The following is a 21,173-nucleotide window of genomic DNA, read 5'->3' as shown; positions in this document are numbered from 1 at the left end:
TCCTTCCATTCCCAACTTTTCTCACTCCACACCATGTTTAAGGACCCACCGTATCGCTCTAGGTGCCTTCAGTACTTGGTTTCTTACTGATGCTGAGTTCTCCGTGTGTTTTTTCCACCTGTTACTTATCCATTCTCCCAGTGATGGATGAGGGGCCCGTGAGATGTCTCCAGCTCCCCTCTACCGCAAATAGCTTCACTTTTGTAGCTTGAACCTGAGTCTCCATCTTTGAAAAAGGAGTGTCTTTGACTGAATGACCCCAGTTGCCTGCAGCTCTGATTCCAGTCACTTATTTTGCTGGTGGAAAGACAGCCAGTTGTGGGTCTCCAAACTGTCAGGCAGAAGATCTGAATAGTTGTTCTCCTTTGAGTTAAGTTTCTGGCTGACATTGATGATAGTCTGAAATCCTTTGATAGTCAGAGTCCCTAAGACCTTCTCTTTTCCCCTGAGCTCACGAAGTGCCTTAACTTTTGATTTTTTTTTTTCCCTGTGAATAATACACCACCTGCTCCAGGGAGCTGAGTGTTGTACCAGTTTGCAGCTCTGTTTAAAATCCCGATTCTGCAAACTCCTCAGAAGGGAGTGACAGTTCCTACTCCTGTGTAATCATTTATAGATCAGGTAATGATCTCCCTCTTGGCTTAATGACAGTTTTGTTCTCAGGGGAGCTGGTCAGCTTCTCAAATACTGCTGACGTTCCTTCTGGTGGGGCCTGGTGGATCAAGCACGGTGCCTCTGGCTGCCACTCATTCTTACCCCTGGTGCCAACAATAGGCAGGAAAAGTCACTTCTTCCAAAGGAATCGCAGGGCCAGTGAGTCTGTGGAGTAAGCACGTGGTGGAGGGAGGCGAGGGGAGAAGTCTATTTACCTTTGGCTCTGGGGTCATTGGAAGACTTTACTTCCCTCCCTATTCTACATGCTAGTATCCTGAGAGAGACATCCTTGCAGAAGAGGAGGCTGGGAGCATCTAGGGGCAGGGTTCTTCTGTGGATAAGGGGACCACTCAATGACTTTTCAATGACATTCAGCAACTGTCATGTAGGATTCTGTAACATGCCAGGCTGCCTGCCGGTTTTGTGAGGCTTAAGGCAGAAGGCCTGGCTGGTTACCCAAGAGAACTTTGGGGGAACTCTGCCTCATTTATGGGCAAATAGGTCAGTGCTGGTGGCTTAGATAGTAAAGAATTCACCTGTAATGCAGGAGACATGGGTTCAGTCTTGGATTGGGAAGATCCCCTGGAGAAGGGACTGGCAACTCACTCCAGTATTCTTGCCTGGAGAGTTCCACAGACAGAGGAGTCTGGTGGGCTACAGTCCATGGGGTCGCAAGGAGTCAGGACACTGAGCGACTAACAATACACAGGTCAGCGCTGAAGGAACCCAAAGACCAGGAGGTTTGTTCCTCTGGACTGCTATGAAAGTGAGCTCTGCTCCCAGTTACCTGGGCTGATGGGAAGCAAGCAGAGATCACACCTGTTTCCTAGCGTCACCTCTAAATAAAAAATTACTTAAGAAAAATCAGTCTATGCTAGTGGTTCCCAAGGGTGGCATGTGGATTTGTGCTGGGCTGGACCAAGTTTTCACAGATGAGATTAAGAAAATGAAAACAGTGTAGTGATTATCAACAGTGTGAGACTGTCATCTTGCATCCCAGTATTCATGAAACTGGGATGATAGGAGAAGATTATAGAAAATACCGAAAAGTCGTTTAAGTCAGTGGTCCCCAAGATATTTCATGGACTGAGGGAGGGGGATAATTTCAGGATGCTTCAAGAGCATTACATCTATTGTGCACTTTATATCTATTGTTATTACGTCAATTCCACCTCAATCATAAGGCAGTAGATCCAGGAGTGTGGGGACCCCAGCTTTAAGTGACTAAATCAAGAACTGGTGAATAGTAGGTCCTCTAATGTACATGGGTTTTGGTGTGTGTGTGTGTGTGTGTGTGTGTGAGTGTGCAAGCAGTTGTGTAGCCATTTTACTTGTTGGTGAACCTCCAGAGCCTGAGAACTGCAGGCAACTCTGGAGTTAGACTTTGATTCCTTGCTTCCAGTTAGTCTGTAATATACATCACTTTGTTCCTAATGAAACAGTGTTTGTTAAGATCAAAATCTTACTTTGGAGAAAGGCATAAATGCCACAAATGAGACTGATTTAGCACATGTTTATGTTTTAATGAAGATATCCAGTTAAAAAATCGCCTAGGTTAAAATGTAAATAAGCAATAGCCTGAAGGTGCTGAGATGTCGTCGACTGAGGGTAATTGAGATTCCCCGGCTCTTCTGCTGCAGATGGGTGGGCGTGGGGCCACATTCAAAGGCCCCCAAACTGGGCTTGGACCTGGGCGCCTCCGTGGTGTCCTGGCCCGCTACTGTATTTAAGTGGTCAGTCAGAGCAAGATCGTAATTAAATTGTGGCCGTAGAGCTAGACAACTTAACTAGAGTCCCCTCATGCTACATGCTCCAGAATTTAATTTTCCAAATAAACTCAGTGTGGCTTTGATGCCCGGGGAGGATCAATAGAATGGAAATTGCTTGCAGTTTCCCCTAAAGTGTTACAATGGATTACTGCTCTCACATTTCCCCTCTGTGCTCCTTTTTTTTTTTTCCTGCCAGAGAGCGCCTGGGATTCATTCTAGGCACATACTGTTTGAGGAAACAGACAAAAATAAATGAATACAAAGGGAAACTACAAGCCAAGTTGAAGAGGAGGATGAGACCATGACCTCCTCCCTGTGGGGTGAGTGAGGGCTCCTGGGTCACTGTGAAGGAGAAAAGCACCCCTACCCCACTGCTTGGGGTTTATGGAGGGGGTTGTGTGTGGGGTTCCTGTGCTCTGAGAAGGGAATACCTGGAATGTCTGCCTCCCCTCAGTTACCTCCCCAGGAAGGTGAGCCAAATCTCAGGGATCAACCCAGGGTGCTTCCGGGCACTTCCCCACCTACTGATCTGCTCTGGAATCTTGGGAAATGTTCTAGGCCTTTCACTAGATGAGGTTTTATTTTTGTTTGTTTGTTTTTTTTTTTTTTGGCTGCGTGGCATGTGAGATCTTAGTTCCTTGACTAAGCATCAAACCTGTGCCCCTTGCACTGTGAGCGTGGAGTCTTAGCCACAGGACCACCAGATAAGTCCCCTATCTGAGGTTTTAATCTGGAGTTTTCAACCATGGAGCTAACTTTACAGGATCAGGTCTCATGTTCTTTTCTGTTCGTTTGGGGGAGATGTCAGTGAGCTTGTACGGTTGGCAGGAAGAAGGGACTGTCAGAGCAAGGTTTCTAGGTCATAGGCCCCTGTAGTGAGGCCTCCAGGGGCTGCTCCCTGGTTTGGTGATGGGAGACAGGCTGGAGCCCTGAGAGGAGGAGGCTGCAGGGCAATCCTCCAGAATTTTATTGGGTGTGTTTGTGTGAAGACAGAGGCACTGTGCAAGGGCAGCCAAGGAAGTGGGCAGAAACAGATTAGTCGAGAGCACATGGCCTGAGTGCCCATCAGGGTAACATGAATTCAGGTTGAATATAATTGAAACCAACTGCATGCAATCTCTTTATTTTGCTTTTGGGGAAAATGAGGCAGGGAGGTTTGTGCTGCTGCACACACTGTCCTACCTTCTGGCACGCTGCTTCTCAGTGGAGCAGGTGCTGCATGGATGTCACAGAAGAGGGAGCCTGAGCTTGCTCCGGGCACCTCTGTGCCCCACCTCCTCATGTGGCACAGGTTCCAAAACCACCAACTCCCCCTGAAGCAGGTGCTGGCAGTGCCTCCTGGGGCTGACAGATTAACCATGTTTTGTGATATCTGGAGAGTGAAAGTTCTAGAAAATTAATTAGTGGCAGTAGACACCGGCTACCCAAAGGCTGAGAAATTGATGGGGTTTTTGTTTCTTTTTTGTCATGGAACAAGTTATCAGCATGTGTGTTGATTGATTTCTTGCTAAATTCCTCTCTTTAAAAAAAAAACACTCTTGCAGTTTGGAGTCCCTTGAAGCATTTTAATGAACTCCCTTCCTGAGTCACTTGTTCTTCATGGTGCTGAATCTCCCCTACCTCCTGTCTCTCTCCCTCTCCTGATTCTGATTCTCAGATCTGTAAGGCTTTCTGAAGAGCCAGGACCCAGGTGAGGCAGTCAAGGCACCTAGGGCTGAAAAATTTAAGGAGACCCTGGCTCTCACGGTCTGTGAGTGTAGGGTTGGCACCTGAGAGAGGCAGGGCCTCCTTCAATTTGTATGTTCTCAGTGCCTGGCTTCCTCACCCAGGTCTTGCTATCCTGACTGCCTTCCACTCTTGTACATCTGAGGGGAAGCAGAGTCAGCATCTGGGAATTCAGACACAAGTGCTCACGGATATGAACAGAGTCCACAGTAAACTAAATAGACCCTGGTGGAACCCGCCCCACACAAGAGCCTATTTTCCTGTGGCGGCCAGATGTCCTCCACTGACTGGGATGGGCCTTCACAGTTGCTCAACACTCCCTTTTGTGGTCTCTTAGGTTCCTGATGGCACCCCACTCCAGTACTCTTGCCTGGAAAATCCCATGGACGGAGGAACCTGGTGGGCTGCAGTCCATGGGGTCGCTGAGAGTCGGACACGACAGAGCGACTTCAGTTTCACTTCTCACTTTCATGCATTGGAGAAGGAAATGGCAACCCACTCCAGTGTTCTTGCCTGGAGAATCCCAGGGACAGGGGAGCCTGGTGGGCTACCGTCTATGGGGTCGCACAGAGTCGGACACGACTGAAGCAGCTTAGCAGTAGCAGCAGTAGCAGTAGGTTCCTGAGGCACATCTCATCCTCAGAGAAAAGGCCTCAAAAAGGCTGCCGAGCTGGGGATCGGGACAAACTGAGACCCCACCCCCATGTTGCTTTTTTGGATCTCGAGCTATTTACAAGGCATTGGTCCAGGTGAAATTGAAAAAACAAAAACACAGCTGTTACCAATTTAAAAAGTGACATTCCTCTCATCTCACCACCCCTGGAACTAAAGGAGAGGAATTACTGAATATATGACATAGGAGGAGAAAGATGACTGTGCATGTTAAGCAAGGGGAAGAGTGGCTGCTGAATACGTGATGTAAAGGAGATCGTCACCGCAAAATTAAACACAAAAGTATTCAGTCAAAAATAGTTACTGTCTATACACTATAGGCTTGACATATGTTTTCTACTTTTAAAAGCTCTTGTAATTTCTGGATAACCCATTTAACTCTCTGGATCCTGCTACCCAACCCCGAATCCTCCCAGACTTCTGTGCTATCAGAGAACGTATTTTCTTGGCTTTTAACCCCTTGTGGGGATTTTTGCAGCCATGTACATGAAAAGTTTCTGGAAAGAGGAGAACCCTAAAATGATCTTGGGGGTTTTCTTTTGTTTTTCTCCCTGTTTTTTTGCAGCACCACATGGCATACAGGATCTTAGGTCCCAGATCAGGGATTGAGCCTGTGCCCCTGCACCGGAAACATGGAGACAACACCAGGGATGGTCTTTCTCTGGCATTTTCTAAGCTTCTTTACTCACATCAGCAGAAATCTCTCAAATCATGGGACTCCGAAAATACTCTCTGGCTCCTTCTCCTCTGCCTCTTTTCAAGGTTTAGCATCTTTGAACAGGGGTATTAGCAAGGGACGTATCAAATGGGGAAGAAGGAGGTGACTGGCTAAGGAATCCTCATGAATATTGAGTAACTTCTCTCAGGTACCGGATGATTGTTGAACTGACTGTCCTCCCCTCAGATGCTTCCATGGGTGACCCAAGTATCTAGGGCTACCTCTCAGGCAGATAGGAACCACCGCTCCTTGGTCGCTTGTGGCCAAGGTCCATTCTAAAACCACCTAGGATCCTCCCCAGAGCAGAAGGCTAGAGAACATGGGCTGACTTTGCAGCAGGAAGAAATTAGGGAAGCCAGAGGAAGCCCTTTGTGAAAACAAAGGTTAATTTTTAGACCACTGTTGTCCAAAAGAACCTTCCACAGTGATGGAAATGTTTTATATCGACACTTTCCAATATGGTAGCCGCTAGTCTGTGTAGCAACTGAGGACGTGAAATGTGGCTTGTGTGACTGAGGACCTGAGTTTTACATTTTACTTGCCTTTGATTAATGAAAACTAGCTTAAATAGACACATGTGGCTGCTCGGTTGACTAGTGCAGTTATAGATATTCAGGCTTGAAGGAGGGTGGCCTGGGGAATGGAGCGGAGGCTAGGAAAGGAAGCACCTGCTGGGAAGAGGGGCTTTGAGTCCTTTTGAGAGGAGCTGGGACAGCTCCTAGGAGCAGCATCTTCTAATAGCAGAGACAGGTCCACGGGTGGGGCTGGGCTGGGTTTCAGGAAGGATATAACTCTGGTTTTCCAGATTATAGAGTATCAGGGTTTAGGCCACTGTTCTTCCCTTTCTCTAAAAAATTGCACAGAATCATATCATTTAGAGCACTAGGGTTCATCTGATCCAACCCGGCCTTCTACAGAAGAGGCCAGGTCGGGGAAGGACTCAGTGGCAGGCTTGGGCAAAGATTCAGCTCTCTTGATCCCTAGCCCAGAGGTTTTCCCAGGGACCATGCCTCAGTTCACCAGGGCCAGTTTTTTCTTGACTAGGCCCTGCATCCATGCTTCATTCTCCTCTTGGAAGGGGTGGGATGGGGCTGTTCCCAAAGGTCTGTAATAGAGCAACCCTAGTCCTCTCTCCCCAGCGCATTTCCAGTCTTTGGCTTCACTCTGCCTTTTGGGTGAGACTTTTTGGGTGACTGCCTATTCCACCTCCAGGTGGCAATGGACGCAGGATCTGCTGATGACTTTTGGATTTGGGCCAGGTAAATGTGGACTTGGCAGTTTCCTTAAGTTCCCAATCCCTCTGGAATAGAATGAGTTGCCAAGAATAGAGCAAAAAGCCCTGAGCAGGCGACCCATCACCAAATGTCCTGAAGCCTGGAGGGAGGATCCTTTCTTGGGGAGACAGCACATGTGAGTGCATGTGTCTCAGACAAAAGGAGGGGGCGTGGCCAGCCCCCTGGAGGACAACAGCTTTGGAGGAGAGACCTCTGGTAATTGAAGGGAATACTGCCTTCATCTGCTGGGATGGGCTGTTGACTTGTGGCAAATGGTCCAAGGGTGATCTCTGCAGGTAGGTGGCCAGGGGGCTTTCCTGTGGGTCTCGCTGAGAAGGAGGGTTGGACCATTCCTGAACAGCTCACAGGGTTTGGTGTGGTCTCTCTGGACCCCACTGCCTCATTCCTGGGGGGGTTGAGCAGGGGAGAGAATCAGGCATTGGCCCTCAGCTTGGTAGACCTTATTTTATTCCACTGTTAGTTACAATTGGCTGTTTACATCCTTCACTAGTCTAACTCCAGTGCCTACAGTAGTTCCTGGCCCACCGGAGAAGCTGGAATAGAAATTTACTAACTAAATAATCATTTTTTGTAAAGAAGGGCTTTTGTAAAAAGAGAGTCCTTTGGTGAAATTTTGGACCCCTAATCTATTTGGGGTTTGATTGTGGTAGACATGGCCAGAAGTTTGGCATTTTGGGAGATGCACTGTGTCCTGAGTGGGCAAGCATAAAGACTGGAGGAAACAGTGTCCCAGCACGGAGCACCTCTGCGGGCGCTGCCCCAGCGTCTGGAAGGTGCCGAGAAGGGGGAACATTTGAGCTGATATTACCTTCTGTGACAGGTTCCTCCCAGGATTCCCACCCCTCCCCTCCCCAGATGTGCACTGTGGTTAGGCAGCACACCGAACCTAAGGATCAAAACTGAGTAGACAGAATGGGCAGGTGGGCAAATCTTGTTAGACATGGTCAGAAGACATGAGTTCTGCAGGCAGCCCTGCCATACATTCATTGGGTGACTAACAGCAAGCCCTGATCCTCTCTGAGCCTCAGTCTCTTCATTGGCAAAATGAGGTATATTGGTCAGGGTCCAGCAGAAAAGAGATATTGCAAAGGTGGGGGCAGAGTATAGGGACCCTGCATGAGAGATATGCAGTGTCCCCACCCCCCAGAGAGTGAGAGCAGGGGCTGTTTCCAGCCCTGGACCTGAAGGATAGAGGAAGGCAGTATTAGGAGAGAGAAAAGGAGAGTCAAGTAATCACCGACCTCACTCTCTTCCCTCCCATTTGCTGCTGGGACAGGTTGCTCGTGGACGCCATGGCGGCAAGTTGGCCTCCCAGACCACAGGATAGTCTGGGGAGGGAATGGGCCACATCCAGCCCATGAGGGAACGTACAGTGCGGCCGCTGGGAGAGGCTGTCCGAGGGAGGCAGGGCGAGGGACAGGCGTCTGTTGATTTCCGCTGGCGTCCTGGGTCTCTGCTCCTGGGGACAGGGCCTCCCCTGCTCGGCTCCGTAAAGGTACCAGTCATCCTCCCGCGGCAGGGCAAACTTCCACTGCAGCCTGTCCTGGAAGGGGGCGGAGGGCCCTCTGCCTCCCCCGCCGTCCCCGCCATCCGTCACTCTGCCAGCCGCGTGAAGTAATGATAGATTAGTGCACATTAGGCCTCCCATCCTGCGGGCCTAAAAGCCGGGGCTTTACCAATCAGCGAGGGGCGAAGCGGCGCGGGGTGAGCGGGCTCCGCACGGGGAGCTGGAGGCGCCGGGAATTAATAAGCACTTGGAGACGGCAGGGATATTGAACTCATTCCTTAAATCAATCCTTAACCAAGAAGGATGAGGGAATGAAACTTTGGACAATTAGTGGGTAATGACGACCTTGTGAGAGGAGCTATTGACGAGAGTGTGACAAGGCGGGCCGGGGCGCAGGGAAGGAATGGATGAGGAAAGGGTAGTGAACGGTAGGTCCCGACCCTCCCAGAGAGCAGGGCGGGTTGGGCTGGGGGCGCCCCCAGGTTGGGTCTGGGGAGCCCGGTGGGTGGAGGAAGTCAGCGTGGTCTTCTTCCTAGGTTAGGAAAGGGGCCTCACTAGAGAGAATTTCCTGCCTGAGACTTGGTGACCCAGGACAACCCAGCACCGCCCTCCCTCTCCCTCCTCTCCATCCCCTTCTCCTGGGACCCCCACCCTGTGCGAAGTACTGGGCAGTGTAGGGTTAGGGTCTCTGTATCTTGGGCAGACCCACAGTCGAATGACGGATTTCGAATAAGGGACCCACAGTCCTCTTCATCCTTAGAATCTCGGGGGGCTTCATGGTGAGGGGCTTTGTCACCATCTTACATCAGCCCCAGCATTATGGGAGCAGGACCAGGGTCCAGAGGCAGGGCCTTGCTTGCCCTCCATCTTGGAGGGAGCCCAGCCCTGCTCCCAGCCCCGGCTTTTCTGCTCCTTTGGTGTTTTCTGGACTTCTCTCTGGCACAGCGGGTCGGGCAGAAACACTGGCTCCCGGGGGCCCCCTCCCCCGTCCTTTACCATGGCCTCCCTCAGCACCCTGGTCTCGATGACCCCACAGCAGCCACAGGCGCCCAAGAGGCCCTTTCTTTGAAGGGCGTCTTCAGTGGCTTCCTCAGGAAGCAGAGTGGAGAAGGACATGGCAACCCACTCCAGTGTTCTTGCCTGGAGAATCCCAGGGACCGGGGAGCCTGGTGGGCTGCCGTCTATGGGGTCACACAGAGTCGGACACGACTGAAGGGACTTAGCAGCAGCAGCAGCAGGAAGCAGAGGCTGTGGCAGGGATTCAGAACACTGGTGGGGGTGGGGAGGGACGGAGGGAGGGGAAGGGAAAGGAGCCGAGTAAGGACATGGCCTCCAGTAAAGAAGAGGGTTCTGGAGCCTGAACCAGAACTCAGAGTGATCTCCTGCTCAGAGTGGGTCTTTTGTATCTGTCAGTTGCTGACTGTCAGGAAAGTGAAAGTTTAGTCGCTCAGTCGTGTCTGACTCTTTGAGACCCCGTGGACTATACCCTTCCAGGCTCCTCCATCCATGGGATTTTCCAGGCAAGAGTACTGGATTGGGTTGCCATTGCCTTCTGCAGAAGATCTTCCCAGCCAAGGGATCGAACCCAGGTCTCCCACATTGTAGGCGGACGCTTTACCGTCTGAGCCACCAGCAAAGTCCCAGAAAGGGGAGTTTCTAACCTCCTAGACAGGTGGCAGCAGTCAGCTGAGGGCCCTTCTTGTGGTGGGAGGTGGGGATGGTAGCAGGCCACCCAGAGAGCAGATGGCAGGTCAGAGTATTAGCTGCAAAGGCTTTCAGAGCCTCCCTGGCCGCCCCCTTTCATTCCATCAGGGATAAGAATCAGAATCCCTTCTATTTGCCTAACATTTCACAAACTTCAGGATTCCCTGGTGGCTCAGATGGTAAAGAATTCGCCTGCCATGCTGGAGACCTGGGTTCAGTCACTGGGTGGGGAAGATCCCCTAGAGAAAGGAATAGCTACCCACTCCAGTTTTCTTGCCTGAAGAATCCCATGGACAGAGGAGGCTCATGGGCTGTAGTCCGTGGGGTTGCAAAGAGTTGGACGTGACTGAGCAACTAACACTGCCACCAGCTACAGGGTGCTTAAAAAAATTCTCATGTTATCCTCACAACTCAGCTCACTTTGCAAGAAAGGTTTGATCTGCATTTTACAGTCAGGAGCCTGAAGCCCCGGGAAGCTGAACAGTGTGCCCAGAGACCATCCTTCTGGAAAGGTGAACCACTAGTTCAGTGGGACCTGAGCCACTGAAACCACTGCGTTGATTCAGCTCAGAATGTCCACCATCTAGGTGTTCCCTTTGAGAGACCCTGCTCTCTTAAGGGAAGAGTGACCCTAAATAAAGCCTGTTGTTAGTGTCTTGCTCATGATTCTCCCCACCCCACCCCACCCACTGCCTGTTTAGCTCATCTCCTTTGCCGAATGCAGGAATCTGAGAGCTTTCCCCTCCTGGACCGAAATCCCCCAGAGACTGAAGGGCTTCAGGAAGGAGGCATTATCTCAGAGCTCTTCCCCTCTCAGTTTTTACTCCATCTTCCCCCTCCGCCATTGCCTACCCCAGTTCTTGACTCAAGCCTTACTACAGCTGTTATTATTGTGTGGTTTTAGGGACACTGCGTCTTTAATACAGCTTTTTAGGTAGAAAGATGACCAAAAGGAGCCACATTTAAGTTAGAATGACAATGTAGGTTTCCTACTGGATTTTTTTTGGCAGACAGTCTCTTAGTAAATTACATCTGATGACCCAAAATAAGTCATGCCCAGGATTTATGCTTTCTGTGGACTTGTGGAGCCCAGCTCCCAGGACAGCAGGAAAAAAGGGAACCTGAAGAAGGACTGACTAATTGCAAAAATTATCTGTGTGTGACTTATCCTTATGGTCCAAGTGCTGTCCGTCTGGCTTCTGTTCCAACACCTGCAGATAGGAGGTATGGGACAGCACTGTCAGAATCTCATCCAATAACCTGATGTTGGGGTGGAGTTATTCTGGGCTGGGATGCTTTCTTCTCAAGACTTAACTACAAAAATTAAAATGAAACAAAACAGGGAAGGGAAGCTTGAGATAAGGAACCAAGGACATGGCATCTTTGAAAGTTTTCCCAAAGGAGATGTCAGTGTTCGCTGAGACCGCCAAAATTTACTTTAGCTATTATTATGGATGAATAATTATGGGCAAACCAGCAAGTAATGTGGGTTCACAGCAGGTTAATTGGGATTAATGGGTTTCATTCCAAACTATGAGAAATGATATTTCAGAGATATTCCAGGCAGAAAGGACTGGAAAGGCCCTGAGGTAGGAATGAGCCTGGCTTGCTTGGAGGGACAAAAGGAAGGTGTAGCAGTCTGGGGCAGGGAGAACAAGGTGGGCATGATATGAGATGAAACCAGAAAGATGGGCAGGGACCAAATCATGGAAGGCCTCGTATGCTAGGAAGGAATTTGGATTTCATTCAGATTATAAATGGAAGACTCTGGCGGGTTTTAAACAGCAGAGTGGTGTGAACCGATTTGTATTTTTAAAAACTCTTTCTGGCTGCTGGGTGGAGAATAGACTGAATGAGGGACACAGGAGTCCGTCGAGGAAGCTTCTGCAAGTGAGAGATGCTGGTGTGGGGATCCGGCTGGGAGCGGTAGTGGAATTGCACATACACTTGAGAGAGAGCCAGCAGGATTGCTGATGGAGCGGAATCAGTGTAACGCTAGCATCCGTGAGAATGATGGTGTCCTCCTCATGGTGGCAAACGCTAGGGCAGGGGGAGCAGAGGGCAAGGGGGGACCAAGTTCCGTTTTGTTCATGTTGAATTTGAGAAGCCTGTCTGCCATCCAGGGAAAGATGTCAAGCAGGCAGTTGGTGATGTGGATCTGGAACTCAGAGGCAAGGGCCCTGCTGTTATAATTCTGGGTGTTGTCACTGTACTGATGGTGTTTTAAAAAGGCTGTGGTGTGCCAAATCACTCAGGAAGTGATGCATGGAGAGCTAGAGGGACTTCGTGGCATCCTTGTCTTGCTCTGCCAGGCAAGGCCAGCCCTGGCACCTGGAGCAACTTTGCTGAGAGCATCTTGTATCCTGGTCGTGTCTTCTGTGCAGTGTAGGAGTCTGTGGCTGTTCTGCATCAGAGCCGAGCCTGGGCCAGGGTCTCTGGGCCAGCAGGGCATGGAGGGTGGATGGAGGGAGACCACTCCTTTCATCTTCTTAGTGCCCCCCTACACTTTCTCAGCGTCCTGACTCAGGACCTCACAGGGAGCCAGGAGCTTTTCTTCCTGTCCTTTCCCTGTTAAGTCCCGGTAAATCCCCCAGCTGCCCTGAGTCTGGGAGATGAGGACACAGGTGAGAAGGAAAAGGAGAGGAAATGGAGAAGAAGAGAAGGGCAGAGGGTGGCCCTGGGAGGGCTTCAGGGGTCAGGAGGACCAAAGGAGAAGTAGAATGAGCTGGGGGAGGACAGAGGTCGCAGGACAGGGGGAGGACAGAGAGTTTAAAAAGTGCTCCCTTTTCTCCAGTGCTGGCTTTGGGGACTCGTTCCCTTTACCTACCTGGGAAGTAAACACTGCCCCTCATCTCATAAGGAAAGTGGTCTGAAGCTTTAGGAAAAGGTCAGACGCCCTCTGGACCCCCACCTTACGCCAGGAACTTGACCTACTCTCTGCACTCTGCACTGCCCTGCAAAGGGATCGTACCACCTCATGGCACTGGCCTCAGGCCTGAAGCTCAGGAGGTTTACAGCATCTGCCTGAGACCACAGGAGTTTAGGGTGGGTGGGGGTGGGATTCAAGTCTTCATCTATCAGATGTCAAGTCTAGGTGCCTGTGCCACCCACCTCCTTTCAGTTTATTTTTCTCAACAACTAAGCCTAAATTCTTTTTTTTTTTTAATTTTTAAAAGATGACTTTGGGGGAGAATATTATTTCTAAAGTGCTGGGAGGGGAAGGGCAGTGGTGTTGCTGTAGTTTGAGAGGATAAGCCTGCACATGCTCAGAATGGGTGACTGGCACTCCTGGTGTTGCCCAGCCATTTGGAGGCAGAGTTCTGCCAGGAAAGCCTGGATTCTATTTCACCTCCTGTCCCCAACCGCGCCCCCCCCCCCGCCCCGCCCCCGGTGGGCACAGCTGTTGGCAGCTGCAGTCACCTGCCTGGGATCAGCAAACAGATGGCCCTGGGTTTCTGGGACAGTTCCAATTTCAAATGTTCTTTCTAGTTGTCAAACAAATGTACTGCTTTTTAGTTCAGAAATTATGGAGCACCTTATGCATGGCTATAAATCCTGTCAGCTCTTGTAGGTTCTGTCCCAGAAAGGTGCAGCCCTAGAAAGGCAGGATGGTAATTTTTAAAGGCTGCTTAGCAACTGGGATTAGGGTCTGAATGGATACTGGAAGGGTCATCTATAGAAGAAGTGGCTTTCTGTCCAGAACTCCACAAAGCCCAGAGGAGACATGCTAGACCTGGTGAGAAAGATCCAGCGGGATAGGAATTATTGTTCCCATTTTACAGGTGAGGAAGATAAGGCTCGGAGAAGTGAGCCACCAGCTCAGGGCCTTCAGTAAGTCATAGATGAAGCTTATACTTGAAGCCAGGTCCCCTAATTCTTGGTATACTGTTCTCTCCATTATCTCATTCTCAAGAAGAAAGACCTCTGATGTGGGTCCATCCAGCAGGACTGCCAGGTACAGCTATCCAGGCTGCGCACTGCACCATTTCACTTACATTGGTGTTGAATATGATAGGTGCCCACAGAGTTGTGAAATTCAGCTCTGGGTCCAGGGAAGTCTGGCCCTTCTCTGTCCATCTATTATCCTCCTACCTCAGTCCTTACTGGTACTACAGCTGAAGACGTAGGAAGGGTGTTGACTCCCAACCTCCAGTAGTAGGTGGAGTAAGTGATGGCTTCACCTTAGTGTTTTTTGCCTCTTTCAGGCTGCAATGGGTCCCCCACCCAGGCCAATGGTCCTGCTCCCAGGTGTACTGTGCTTTTTTGTCCACTCACCCAGCACCATTTGCTTAGGGATGGACTGGAAGAAGGTGGGTTTGGGGCCTCTGGTGGGAGATGAGGCCAGCTGCCGTCCTGACATTTAGGACAGCTTCCTCCTCCCTCTCGCTATCCCCCAACCCACCCACCAACATACATACCTGGAATTAAAACTGTGGCACAAGCTCTTCTTAAATATGACACATCAGCTCCTGCTGTGCAGGGAGGGAGGATTTACAGGTGAGAAATCAGCAGACTGATCTTCACTCTGCTCCAGTGGTCAGGCTGTCGCTGATTGATGCCCCGCGCACAGCACAGCCTGGACGGCTCTTTTTTATAGGCTCCGCCCACCTTCCCATAACTCAGGAGGGAAACTGTAAATCCTCAGAGGCGGCAGAGCAATCCTCTATTAGGACAGCCACCTGGAGTTGCTGACAGGCTCCTCTCTCCAACTCCACATCTCACTGTCAAGGCAGCTGTGAGCGGAGGGGATGTGCCCTGGACAGGGAGTCAGGAGGTCTGGCCAGCTCGGAAGCTGCAGGCTGGGAAGAGCCGGTAATGACCAGGGTCACCTGGTCTGACGAATGGTCAGCCTATGCATTCCTTATGCCAACAGGGAACTCACTACCTACCAACCCATCCATCTTTGGAGAACTCCCCTACTTCGGGTCACAAATTTCTTCTTCTCTCAAGCTGGGATCCTTCTTCCAAGTGTTTTCATCTTTTTTCTTTTCTTTGGTGCTGAACCGAAGGAACCTGCTGCTGCTGCTACGTCTTTTCAGTCGTGTCCAACTCTGCGCGACCCCATAGACGGCAGCCCACCAGGCTCCCCCGTCCCTGGGATTCTCCAGGCAAGAACACTGGAGTGGGTTGCCATTTCCTTCTCCAATGCATGAAAGTGAAAAGTGAAAGTGAAGTCGCTCAGTCGTATCCGACTCTTCGCGACCCCATGGACTGCAGCCCACCAGGCTCCTCCGCCCATGGGATTTTCCAGGCAAGAGCACTGGAGTGGGGTGCCACTGCCTTCTCCATGAAGGAACCTAATGGTAGAGTAATTGCCGTGTTTAACTTCTCCGCTAGAACCCAGCTCATTTAATTCTCCCTATAAAAAACAAGTCAGTACTGTATAATGAAGCATGTTGTAGTGGCTTAATATTAAAGCAGAATGGAACAAGCCTGGATGGGTGGGCAGAGCGCTCTCGGTTTCTCCTGTCCTTCCCTGCTCCCCAACACGAGTGTGGCAGTTACTGTGAAGACAGACCCGTGCCTCAGTGTTCCCTTTATTTTAGCCTTTGTCAAACCTAGTGTTTCTCAATCATTAGAGTGTCTCAGCGTTAGCTTACAGGGTTGTATGCACCCATATGAATACATCTTCAGAAGTGATTTAAGTGATTTGCACAGGCAATTTTGACTATAGGCGATGTTTCCCTCACATGATAACTTTTGAACTTAACCTCCACCCAAGAAGTGATTTGATCATGTCTTTCTTTTTTCCCCCCTTTCCTTTTAAAAAGTGTTTCCCCTTTTTTTTCCCTTTTCTATTGAGGTATCACATAAACAGTCAAATGCATACATCTGAAGTGCACAGTTCAGTGAATTTTTACAAATGGATACAGCTGTGTGAGTCCCACCCAGCTCACGATACAGAGCATTTTGTCTGCCTGCAAGGTTGCTCAATCCCCTTCCTGGTCAATACCATCTCTCTTCCCAGAGGTAACCCTGCCTTTTTGTTGCTGTTGCCACATCTTAGCTTTACTTGTTGTTGACCTCATCTAAATGCAGTCACACTGCAAGCCCGCCATCTGGCACTCACGCTCAGCATAATGCCTCGTGGCACACCATGGTGATTCCTTCTTTATTTCTTCTTCTTTTTTTAGGGTATAATTGTCTTCAATGTTCTGTTAGAGTCTGCTGTCCAGTGAAGTGAATCAGCTATATGTGTACATATATCCTTTCCCTCTTGGGTCTCCCTTCCACACCCCACAAACACCTCACATTTCTAATGTGAGAGCCGTATTCCTAGAACCAGCAATGGATGGGCATATGTCCTTCCAAGTGTCTACACCTTCAGCCCTCTAGACCCTTCCTCAGAGAGGCTATCTCAGGGCTCCTCAGCCTGGCCTCCCACCCCGAGTGGATCCCAGCTTGTCTGGCCTTTTTCACTTGGATTTCAGCCTCTAATGGCATGTGATTTGACCCGTGTGAAGAGAGTGGGGCAGCACGCTCATTTAAAGCATATCCCTTAAGAAGTAGGGGAAAAGTTGGCTTAAAACTCAACATTCAAGAGAGGTGGGAGGGGGGTTCATGTTTGGGAACGCATGTACACCCGTGGTGGATTCATGTCAATGTATGGCAAAACCAATACACTATTGTAAAGTAAAATGAAGTAAAAATAAAAATTAAAAAAAAACAAAAAAACTCAACATTCAGAAAACTAAGATCATGGCATCCAGTCCCTTCACTTCATGGCTAATAGTTAGGGAAGCAATGGAAACAATGAAAGACTTTATTTTTGGGGGGCTCCAAAATCGCTGGAGATGGTGACTACAGCCATGAAATTAAAAGATGCTTGCTCCTTGGAAGAAAAGCTATGACCAACCTAGACAGCATACTGAAAAAACAAACAAACAAACAAACAAAAAAAACAGCAGAGACATTACTTCGTCTACAAAGGTCCATCTAGTCAAAGCTATGGTTTTTCCAGTAGTCATGTATGCATGTGAGAGCTGGACTATAAAGAATCTTGAGCACCGAAGAATTATTTCTTTTGAACTGTGGTGTTAGAGAAGACTCCTGAGAGTCCCTTGAACTGCAAGGAGATCCAACCAGTTCATCCTAAAGAAAATCAGTCCTGAATATTCATTGGAAGGACTGATGCTAAAGCTGAAGCTCCAATCCTTTGGCCACCTGATGCGAAGAACTGACTCATTGGGATAGACCCTGATGCTGGGAAAGATTGAAGATGGGAGGAAAAGGGGACGACAGAGGATGAAATGGTTGGATGGCATCACTGACTCAATGGACATGAGTTTGAGTAAGCTCCAGGAGTTGGTGATGGACAGGGAATCCTGGCATGCTGCAGTCCATGGGATTGCAAAGAATTGGACACAACTAATTTATTGAGCTGAACTGAACTAAGTAGGTGGAGATTTGACAGGAATGGATAAAGAAGATGTGGTATATACAGACAATGGAATATTACTCAGTCATTAAAAAGAATGGGCTTCCCTGGGGCTCAGATGGTAAAGAATCCACCTGCAATGTGGGAGACCTGGGTTGGAGACCTGAGTTGGATCCCTAGGTTGGGAAGATCCCCTGGAGAAGGGAATGGCTACCCACTCCAGTATTCTTGTCTGGAGAATTCCAAGGACAGAGGGGCCTGGCAGGCTGCAGTCCATGGGGTTGCAAAGAGTTGGACATGACTGAGTGACTTTCTTTTTCATTAAAAAGCATGAAATAATGCCATTTGCAGCAACATGGATGGACCTAGAGAGTGTCACACTGAGTGAAGAAAGTCACACAAAGGAGAAATATCATACGGCATCCCTTATATGTGGAATCTAAAAAGAAATGACACAAATTAACTTGCAAAACAGAAAGAGAATCCCAGACTTAGAAAATGAACTTATGGTTGCTGAGGGGAAGGGATAGTTAAGGAGTTTGGGAAGGTCATGTACACACTGCTATATTTAAAATGGATAATCAACAAGCACCTATTTATTGTAAAGCACATGGAATTCTGCTCAATGTTATGTGCCAGTCTGAATGGGAGGGGATTTGGGGGAGAATGAATACTCGTATATGTATGGCTGAGTTCCTTCGCTGTTCACCTGAAACTACCACAACATTGTTAATCAGCAATTTGTTGTTCAGTTGCTAAGTAGTGTCAGAGTCTTTGCGATCACATGGACTGCACATCGGTAGGCTTCCCTATCCTTCACTATCTCCTGGAGTTGGCTCAAATTCATGTCCATTGAGTGGGTGATGCTATCTAACCATCTCATCCTCTGTCATCCCCTTCTCCTCCTGTCCTCTATCTTTCCCAGCATCAGGGTCTTTTCCAGTGAGTCAGTTCTTCGCATCAGGTGGCCAAAGGATTGGAGCTTCAGCTTCAGCATCAGTCCTTCCAGTGAATATTCAGGGTTGATTTCCTTTAGGTTTGATCTCCTTGCTGTTCAAGGGACTCTCAAGGGTCTTCTCCAGAACCACCCCAATACAAAATAAAAATTTGAAAGGTTGAAAAAAAAAAAAGCAGTAGATGGAGATTGTGCTGTCAGCTTTCCTGATGTGGAACACTCCTGGGCTCTCTTTGCTCATGTGATTGCCATGTCTTTCCTCATCTAGGGCTGTGCTATTGATATTTTGCATCAAGAGCATACCCCTTACATTCATCCCTGTTGTGTTTCATATTCTCCTATTCAGTCTGTTGCTTCAGCCTGTCAAGATCTTTTGAGATCCTCATCCAATTCTGTCAGACTTCATATTAGTCAAGGGTCCTGTGAGCCTGTACTCCAGATGTTTGTCCAAATCATGAGAGCTGTGTGACCTGATGCCACAAGCTGACCTCGGGATGGCTGTATCCTTTAATCAGTGCGTCCAGGCAGCTCTTCCCTCTGCCTGGAGCACTCCTCCTTTAATACATGCACAACTGGCCCCTCATTTCCTTCAAGTCTATGCTCAAATATCAGTTTTTCAGTGAGGTCTTCCACACCACTCTATGTCAAGTTTCAACCCTTTCTTCCAATTCTGACATTTTATATCTCCTTTCCTTCTTTCTTTCTGCCATAGCACTTATACCCACATAACATATATATTATTTACTTGTTTATTTTCTTATCACCTCTAGAATATAGGTGCCTCTAGGTATAGAAGTGTGTGTGTGTGTGTGTGTGTGTGTGTCCTTTTCAGGCCCAGGACAGCACCAGGTATGTGGTAGGCAGCTCAGTTGTGTCCGACTCTTTGCCCATGGACTGTAGTCTACCAGGCTCCTCAGTCCACGGAATTTTCCAGGCAAGAGTACTGGAGTGGGTTGCCATTTCCTTCTCCAATGTGGTAGGCACTCAACAAATTATCTTACTCACAGTAATTAGCACAGAGTTCAGATGCAGGTTAAGGGGAAACTCCTACCAATCACAGTATTTTAAACAAATAGAGGTATTTATTTCTTGCATAACAAGATTTCTGGAAATTGTGTGTCTGATACTGTCATAGTCGTTTCACCTTGTCATTGAAAACCTAGGCTTTTTAACTTCTCTGGCTTTACCATCCTGTGCATGTTGGCATGTCACCTTATGGTTACAAAGTGGCTGCTATACCTCCAGGTATCACAATCATGTTCCTGGCAGGAAGTGGGAAGAGAGGGAGAGGTTTTTCTCAGGAGGCTTTGTCTTTTTATTTATGGAAGAAAGTTCTTCTTAGCTGACTTCTCAATACATTTTATACCAGAGTGGCGACATGTGCCCACCCTTATACTAATCACAAGCCAAGGGGGATGAGATCACCAGTCTTAACTCATCCTTTGGGGCTGGTGCCCCTCCTGAGGTGAAAGGGTGTCCATCTATCATATAAACAAATTGGAGTTCCATTACCAAAGAAAAGGTGGGGGGCGGAGGGAACGACTGTTTCATGAGAGACAGTGAACGTCTTTCAGAAGATCTGTTATGCTATTTTCTGTCCTTTGCTAATGTGGAAGGATGGCGCTTAGCCTGTTTTGCCTTGTCTGCAGGGAGGCTGCATCCAGTTCTGGGGGCCATCATGGCCTCGACCATGCTCTCACTGACCTCTGGAATCCAGCCCAGCCATGGGGTCTCAATAATCTTTCCCACCAAAGCTCTCCCTCCATCACTCTCCTCCCATCTCCTCGCATTCTACTTCCCCAAAAGGTCCCAGAAGGTACTATGCACCTAGACTTGCATCCCAAGGTCTGTCCCATGGTCTGGCCTGTGCCATCGCGGACCCTCTGCCATCAGTGCTCAGGCCTGGATCTTCCCCGTCTGCCCTTCCCTGTGCCGAGAAGCCCCTGAGAGTCTGGCTGTGGCGGTGGGGAATGGCGGTGGGGAATGGCGGTGGGGAATGGCGGTGGGGTTGTGCACAAGGTGTGTCTAGAGTGTTCACAGTTGTAGACCAAGTCAGAAGGCTGAAAAACCTGAGAGGATTTCCCCTCCAAACTCCCAAACAATGGAACCAAAGCATCTTAAATGGCCCCAACCTTAGGTCTGGGGATGGGTCATTCCTTCCTGGGGTTTTTGCTTTGTCCTTGGGCCGTGGGATTCCTGGGCCCAGCTCTGGGGTGAAGGATGGGAAGAAAAACGTTTCTGGGTGGGCACAATAGGTGCTAGCACAAACTGGCGCCAGCTATCACGTGGAAGATGGGCCCCATGGGCATTGTGTGTGTCATTAATTCACCAGCCCATTGCCGTCCTCATCACTGCCCCCTCAGAGCTGGTGCTTTCCTGGGCTCTCTGCCTTCTACCCGCCCGAGAGTGGGAGGGTTGGACCCACCCCAGGAAGTAGTGATTTACCCATCACTGGAGATGTTCAAGCAGAGGCTTTGCAGCCCCTGGGCTGGAGTGTTATAGAGCAATTTCCTGCATCTGGGGAGGAGTGTTTCTTGCTGTGGAAAGAGCACTAGATCACTGGTCCCACAGCCTGAATTCTGCTCCACTTGTGGCACTTGTTGCCTGAAGGTCTTGGAGCAAATCTCTTAAACTCTCTGACCCTTGCTTTTCTCACTTAGAAAGTGGAGGTGCTAACAACTGTGAGAGGATTGTTTGAAATCAGTGAGATTGTGGCCATGAAAACATTTCATAAACTTGACAGCTTTAGCATCATTATTACTCAAGTTAAGTTTAGGCAATGGCAAGTTGGCAAGA

The 21,173-nt window shown here is 49.1% G+C and overlaps 1 protein-coding gene across 20 annotated transcripts in view; it reads left to right on the top strand.

The window, feature by feature from the left end:
- The window catches only part of MEGF11 (multiple EGF like domains 11), a 391,832-nt gene that overhangs the window by 76,470 nt on the left and 294,189 nt on the right, over window positions 1–21,173 (top strand). For 3 of the 20 annotated variants that reach the window (XM_069595453.1, XM_069595451.1, XM_069595464.1), the window contains exon 2: window positions 2,620–2,743. The exons of the other annotated variants lie outside the window; for them this stretch is intronic. In XM_069595453.1, coding sequence (XP_069451554.1) covers window positions 2,725–2,743 — 19 coding nt within the window. In that variant the 5' untranslated portion in view covers window positions 2,620–2,724. The remainder of the gene's footprint in view (window positions 1–2,619; window positions 2,744–21,173) is intronic. 20 annotated transcript variants of the gene reach the window in all.

This window comes from Ovis canadensis, chromosome 7 (genome assembly GCF_042477335.2).
Source record: "Ovis canadensis isolate MfBH-ARS-UI-01 breed Bighorn chromosome 7, ARS-UI_OviCan_v2, whole genome shotgun sequence".
In the NCBI taxonomy this organism is placed as follows: domain Eukaryota; kingdom Metazoa; phylum Chordata; class Mammalia; order Artiodactyla; family Bovidae; genus Ovis; species Ovis canadensis.
The sequence above is the reverse complement of the archived record's forward strand: the minus strand, read 5'-3'. Positions and strand labels throughout refer to the sequence as shown.